Here is a 7,801-nt window from a genome sequence, read left to right as displayed (position 1 = left end):
TATTCTCAATGCAACAATGTGGTGATGGCCAATGGAAAATGGATCTAAGTTACAATCTGCTTTGACTAATGCTGTTACCAATGTCAAAGAAATAGAAGAATGCCCCTTTGCACAGTATATGTAGCATCACTTACAGAACATGTACCACAGTTTAAGTACAACTTTCTGAGCTATTTTGTCTTAACTCAGTTGTTGAAGGGCGAAGGATTTCATTCTGCCCCTTTCAGATTTACTCTTGTGTTCTTAGTCTCTGCCTCAGGGAATCAGACCGTGAGCCAGTGGTGCAGCTGTTGAGAGAGGAAAATTACTCTTAATGCTGGGTAGGGTGACAGCTTTTGGGTGGTGGTAGGAGGAAGGGGAAAGGGACAGAGGGGGAGAAGTGGAGTGGGGAGGGGGAAGGGACCGAGTAGGGATAGGAAGGAGGAAGGGATGGGGAAGAGGAGGAGGAAAGGGGAGGTACAGGGCAGGAAAGAGAAGGAGGGAGGAGGAAGGGGGAAGGAATGGGTGGGGGGAGAGGAGGAGGAACAGATGGAGGGAGGAGTAAAAGGGATGGTGGGGAAGGGGAAAAGGGAAAGTGAAAGGGAGGGGAAAGGTACAAGGGGGGAAGAAGAAAAGAAAGGAAAGGGACAGGGAAATGCGGAAAGGTGGGAGAGATTGAGAAAAGCGTATGAGACAAGGGGAGGATGGAAAAGGCATGGTATGTAAAGGGGGAATAATGGGAAATGTTGAAAAGGGGAGAAATGGTGGGAAAAGGACAAGGAGGGGGAAGGTTTGGTGGGTGGGGGGGGAAGGAAGAGGGTGAGAGGGTGTAATGCCAGGAAGGGGAAGGGACTGGGGGTGGATGAGGGAATTAGGTACAAGGAGGAGAGATGGAGGGGATAGTAATGGAATAGTGGGTGGGCAGAGGAAGGAATGGGATGAAGGGTGATAGGACAAGTTGGGACAGCGGGATGGTGATGTGGGAGAGAATAAAGTAGGAAATGGATGGAGGTTGTTGACTTTTCTGTGATCCATTTGTAACGGGCTGTTACTCACAGTGAATTGGTGGGCTTCACCATCTTCCACCAGGTGACGGTCCTTCTCGGATGTAATTGCAATTGCTAACTTCTGAAAAGATTAACAAATTTTCAAGCGTTGCTATTTATGTATTTATTTATGTACATCATAGATACTACTAAAAAACGTTATCCATCTATGCTGATTATATTACAATGCTTAGGAAATTTGTATTTCAGAATCCTGCTCATTCCTCCAAATTCAGTTCTCCTCTTGCCCACCTACATTCAGCATTTAATGATAGCGTATCCACTGATCATACTTTCTATTTTGACTTGGCTTGGGTACTCATAGTGACCTTGAGAAGTTACCTTTATATGCTGAGACTCTCTAACTAGAATCAGAATCAGGCTTATTATCAGTGACATATGTTGAGAAATTGTTTTGTGGCAGCAGTCCAGAGCAAGACGGAAAATAAATACTATAAATGACCATAAAAACAGATAGATAGATAGATAGTGTGAAAGAGGAATAGTGAGGTAATGTTCATGTGTTTAGGGTCCATTCAGAAATCTGATGGCAAAGGGGCAAAAACCAATGCCCCCCCAGGGGGCCACGATCCTATTGATTGATAGAACACGTACTATAGAAATGTAACAAATGTACTTTGAATCTTTCATGAACAACACTGAAAGAATTGCCTTTGAGTGTAAAGAATGAAAAGGCATGTCATGGTTTATTCTTGTAAATATATTTTTACTATGAACAAAGTTTATTTTGAGTTTAAAAATTTAAGGCAACAAATATAGTGCGTCTGATCTGCATGATACCCTTATTAACTTCAAGACGGAAAATTCTGCAGATGCTGGAAATCCAAGCAACACTGATGAAGAGTTTCAGCCTGAAATGCCGTCTGTTTACTCTTTTCCATAGGTGCTGCCTGGCCTGCCGAGTTCCAGAAGTTTTTGTGTGTGACCCTTATAAGCTTGTGTACCCTATGCAAGTCTTCCATTTTCATCTTCTATCTTGCAAATAAACAACAACCCAGTTCACTTATATCTATTTCTTAAACTGCAATATTTATGTCACTCCCTCTCTCACTGTGATCTTGTGCTCTTCTGTGGCACCTTTGTGCCATCACTCCTGGCTTATGGTCTTCGATTGTTCAAGACCACAAACTCATTTTCCTCAATACCATCACCAAGTCTATTTATTTTAACAATCATTTTTTCTGTCCAAGCTGTGTCCTTGCTATTTGATCTGTGCACCAAACCCAAAATGCTGCAACCCATATCTCTATCTACACTAAAGCTCTGCATTTCCATTCCCTTTATTTCTTCAGGCTGTTGAAATGATTTCAGATGTCTCCACCAATTCAACAGTCATCTTTAATCTTCACACGCTGGTGTGGATCATTCATTTCTTTTTCCCTTTCCCTACATCTCTCACTGTGTTCATATCTTCAACTATCACATTGAATACCGTCACAGGTACCTCCTTCTCCTCTACTTCCTAAAATTTATATTCTATCGTTCTCAATGTTTTTTTTACCCTAATCTTTTCTTGCTTGATGATCTTTTGTGGTATACTGCCTTGTTAAACAGTTTCAGATATTTCTGTACCAGTAGTGAGTTCTAGAAGAGTGCAAAATATTCTTCATTTTTTCCAATAAAATGCTTACAATACTTACTAATGTTTAATAAATGCTGGCAATACATATCCAGAATTTGGCAACAAAAGAGGCCAATGTCTATGATAAAAGTATTCAAAAGAATGTTGTGTGAGTGTGCTAAAGTAAATGTTGTATTCAACTTCATTTGCATTAGTAATATTTACAATTCTATAACTATGTCACACTGAGATAATTTAAAGTGTTTCCTATCACAAATTAAAATGTTGTATGGTAAAATAAAAATGCATTCTCCTTTGCTCTGTTAGGTGGATATTACATTTGAACTCTGTCCAGGAGATTGGAAGCTCATCCACTAAAAAAACAAGAGTCCCTCAAACCTACTTTTGAGCTAGGTGCAAAGAAAGCTGTTTGAATGACCTGGGGTTACATTCCTGTGATTATGTTTTGTTCTGGTGTAGTTCCGGAGGAGTGGTAAGGAAAATGCATGTTTTTTCTTGTAAGTGCATGCAACGTTTTTCTTTACACTTCAGACTCCAGAACATTATCTCACTAAGTGTATTTGTTTAAATTCTTCTTGAACAATTCTAGCTGACTCACCCAGTGCATATTTCTATTTTTGTACTAAATAGTTGTGATCCAAACACCGAAAAGCTCAAAGATAAAATTTACTCCCAGGATCTTCAAGAATAGTTGTCATTTTAACCTAGTCTTATTGTGGGATATAAGACAATAGCTGAGTTTATATAGTTTGATTAATTTTAGTCAAGAGGTAGCCTTTGGTCTGAGTGAGAGTCTTGGTGTTCTAACCAATGTTAACCAGACTTAGAGAAGAAGTAATGTTTAGAGTTAAAAGGGTAGCTGCAAACAGGATTGACCCCTATAGGGAGAGAGGGGCCAGCAGCTGCACTGAAGTATTAATGTGTTAGGTATAGCATATATGGGTCCTATTGCCATGCAATTATTCACAACATTATCGAAAGTTCAAAGTGAATTTATTACCAAAGTACACGTCACCATACACTACTCTTAGGTTAATTTTCAATTTCCATATTAAACCTTACATAATTTCATATACTATCAGAACAGTGCAGTGCAGAAACAGGCCCTTCAGCCCATTTAGTTGTGACACAATATTATTCAGCCTAGTCCATTGACCTGAATCTTCATATCACATCCATCCAATTTTCTCTTAAATTTTGAAATTGAACCTCCATCCACCATTTCTGCTGGCAGCTCATTCCACACTTACACCATCCTCTGAGTTCCCCCTCAATTTACACCTCTATTAAATCTCCCCTCATTCTCCTATGCTCCAGAGTACAAATTCCTATCCTATTAAACCTTTCCCTTTGACCCATGTTGTCAAGACCCAGCAATATCTTGTAAATTTTCTCTGTACTTTTTCAATCTTTCCTTTAGGAAGGTGAACAGAACTACATACAATACTCTAAATTAGGTCTCTCTAATATTTTGTACAACCTTAATATAACATCCCAACTCCAAAACTCAGTACTTTGATCTATGACAGCCAATGTGCCAAATGCTCTCTTTATGACCTTATCTACCTGTGATGCACCTTCCAAGGAATTATGGAACTGTATTCCCAGATTCCTCTGTTCTGCCATATTTCTCAGTTCACTCTGTATGTCCTACCCTGGATTGTCCTCCAACACCTCACACTGGTCTGCATTAAATTCCATCTGCCATTCTTCAGCCCCCTTTTTGTTGATTGTAGTGCTTTTAGTTTATCTACAGCATTTGGTCAAGTATCATTAAACCGTTTAAAAGGATTCTCAGTTGCACTACTCTTTGAGCCTTATCTAATTTCCCATACAGATTTAGACAAAGTTTAGGAGAAAATGCCTGTAGGAGAAATCAGCTGCAGAATATATCATTTAAAAATCTACTGTGAGAACAGAAAGTTATTCACAAACTAATCAATAGTACTTCACAAGTGTACTCACCTCACGCAGAGATCCACGCACGCTGACACACTTGTACACAGCATAAATGGGTACAAGTACCATTGAAGATACAGCAATACACCATCCAATTACATTGGCCCACTCTGGGAAGATGTAATTGTCGTATTCTGGGGCTTTAAATGTTGAAATGCTGATGACCACAACAAACTTGATGTAACAAGCAGCCAGAAAAGAGGGAAAGAGAAAGCAGTTGTCAAGCAGACTCTATACCTTTGATAAATACAAGAGATTCTACAGGTGCTGGAAATCTTGGGCGACACACAAGATATTTCTGGTCAAGATCTCAACTGTATATTCCCCTTCGTCGACGCTGCTTGATTTGCTGAGTTCATCAAACATTTTGTGAATGTTGCTCCAAAAACTTTTGAGTTATTAATCAAAACCTTCTCTGTCCATGTTAAAGCCACTACAACAATACCTAGCAATTATTGATCAATCTAATCACTAGAGGGAAATTGACAGAGAACGATTGAGTCCTTCTGTTGAAGCTAGTCCTATAATGCTGTTGGGTAGAATTGTGAGATTTGGATCCAGCAGCATTAAAACAATATTAGTATATCCCATATTAGTCCCTGCCTCAACCACTTCCTCAGGCAGCTCATTCTGTAAATGTAATACCCTTTGAGTAAAACAAAATGCCTCTCAAATGCCTATTAAATCTTTTCCCTTGCACCTTAAATCTATGCCCTCTAATTCTAGATCCTCCAGAGCTGGGAAAAAGTCCAAGTGCATTCACACTATCTGTGCCCCTCAATTTTATACTTATCTATAAGATCATTTCTATGTCCTGCACTCCAAGGAAAACATCTCTCCCTATAACTTAGACCCTTGAGTCCTGGCAACGTCCATGCAGTGGACAGTACGTACAGGATCTTTTCAGGATTTGGGGAGCTTCTGTAAACTTGAAGGGCATCAAAGTCCTGTTATGGATTTGGTCACCCAAGAAACAATAACAGCTGCTCATTACCTTTGCAAATGGCAGTGCAAGGAAGATTCACAGGACAAGAACAATTGTTTGGTTGTCATGACACTGTGCTTCCCTATTCTACCTACTGAAAACATTTGCACTTTTAACATACCCTCTACCCACCAAACATACTCCTAAAAAAAACAATGCACTTAAGGCCACATTGAGTTTTTTTTTAGCTTTTCACAGCTGCACATCTGGTCTCCTCTGCAGCAACAGTTCATTCTAAAGGTGCATCAAGAACAATATTTTGGGAGCAACATTAAAATACTACAAGATCTTTTATGAAAAGTACTTGCATAGTTTAGCAATCCTTGTTTTGCAATGTAGGAAGAATTGCCACAATGGTAAATATGGGGCCAGGTGTTAAATTGAAATTTGCTTTTATAGAAATGGGTGCACAGAGTGTTCATAAATACAATGCATTATAAGCACAGCATTAAATTAAGTGAAATTTAAACTCTGCAAAAAGTATAATTGAAACTGAAATTTATTTTAACATCTAGAATTTAAAACCTTGAGCTTTGGAATATATCAGTGACATTACAGTTGGCAATTGTCTGATGCAGGCACTTATAAGGGGCAGATGTACGAGACACGTACTTTATGTGGATCATGAATATAAGCTGTGCACATTGTAAACTGTGTGAAGTTGAATGCGCTGAGGAAGGTAACTGAATGCGCAGGGAAAAGAAGTTACTAATTTTGTGAAGAATACGTACACTCATTGGCCACTTTATAGGGTACGCTCTTTAAGGCTCATTAATACAAATATCTAATCAGCCAGTCATATGGCAGGAACTCAATGCATAAAAGCATGCAGATATAATCAAGAGGTTCAGTTATTGTTCAGACCAAACATCAGAATGGGAAAGAAATGTGATCTAAGTGACTTTGACTGTGGAATGATTGTTGGTGCCAGATGGGTTGGTTTGAGTATCTCAAAAACTGGTGATGTCCTGTTTCACACACAACAGTCCCTAGAGTTTGTAGAGAATGGTGTGAAAAACAAATGAAAAAAAAATCTTTTAAAAAGCTGTTTAGTGGGCGAAATCACCTTGTTAATGAGAGAGGTCAGAGGAGAATGGCCAGACTGGTTCAAGCTGACAGGAAGGCGACAGTAACTCAAGTAGCATTACAACAGTGATGTGTAGAAGAGTATCTCTCAATGCACATATCAAACTTTGAAGTAGATGGGCTACAGCAGCAAAAGACCATGAATGTGCACTCAGTGGCCACTTTATTAGGTACAGGAGGTATCTCATAAATAGACCACTGGGTGTACATTGCTTCACATAAACTTGGGGCTGTAAATGTTTAACATTTTATTCAGTTTAATGCCAGTTTGTGTGGTAGAGGAAAAAAAAACGACAGCTTACAATGAGATTGAAGCTAATTGTAATAACCACAAAAGGGAGCATGAAAATAAATTTCCAATGGATATCAAATCAATAAAACATGTTTACTGTAATATTGGATCAGGAGCTCTATGGGTACCTTAAACAGTTTATACTAGTAACACTATATAGGGGAATTGTGCACGTGTTTAATAATTAATTTATCAATATTTACAGTGAAGATAGCAAACCCAGCATCCCAAAGAAACTCCTATTAAGTTCCAGGTTTGAACATGCCAAAATTCTGGTTTCTATCCCATATTTTTGCTCTATTATACGCCCTCTCTTTGGCTTTTATGTTGGCTTTAATTTCCCTTCTCAGCCATGTTTGCAACATTCTGCGTTTAGAGTAGTACTTCTTCTTTGGGATGTCTCTAACCTGTGCCTTCCAAATTGCTTCCAGAAATTCCAGCCATTGCTCCTTTGCCGTCATCTCTGCTAGTCATTCTAATTAACTTTGGCCAGCTCCTCTCTCATGCCTCTGTAATTTCCTTTACTCCACTCTTAATACTGATACATCTGACTTTATCTTCTCCCTCTTAAATTGCAGGATGAATTCTTCATATTATGATCACTGCCTCCAAAAGTTCCTTTACCTTAAGCTCTCTAATTAACTCTGTTTCATTACACAACACCCAGTCCAGAATAGCTGAACCCCCTGGAGAGCTTAACTACAAGCTGCTCTTAAAAAGACAACTAGTAGACATTCTGCAAGTTCTCTCTCTTATAATCCACCAGGAACCTGATTTTCCCAATCTACCTACATGTTGAAATCCTCCATGACTATACTGACATTGCCCTTTTGACATGCCTTTTCTATCTC

General features: G+C 39.0%; 1 protein-coding gene across 1 annotated transcript in view; it reads right to left on the bottom strand.

Moving 5' to 3' along the window:
* Nucleotides 1-263: 263 nt before the first annotated feature.
* slc6a3 (solute carrier family 6 member 3) overlaps nucleotides 264-7,801 on the bottom strand; it is a 41,932-nt gene continuing 34,394 nt past the window's right edge. Inside the window, exons 12-14 of the mRNA XM_063069604.1 lie at nucleotides 4,594-4,761; nucleotides 1,036-1,107; nucleotides 264-287 (exon numbers count right to left, since the gene is read on the bottom strand). Of these exons, the coding sequence (XP_062925674.1) occupies nucleotides 264-287; nucleotides 1,036-1,107; nucleotides 4,594-4,761 (264 nt within the window). The remainder of the gene's footprint in view (nucleotides 288-1,035; nucleotides 1,108-4,593; nucleotides 4,762-7,801) is intronic.

The sequence above is a fragment of the Mobula hypostoma genome, chromosome 17 (assembly GCF_963921235.1).
Source record: "Mobula hypostoma chromosome 17, sMobHyp1.1, whole genome shotgun sequence".
NCBI classification, from domain to species: Eukaryota; Metazoa; Chordata; class Chondrichthyes; order Myliobatiformes; family Myliobatidae; genus Mobula; species Mobula hypostoma.
Note: the sequence above shows the minus strand (reverse complement) of the source record. Positions and strands in the feature narration are given on the sequence as shown.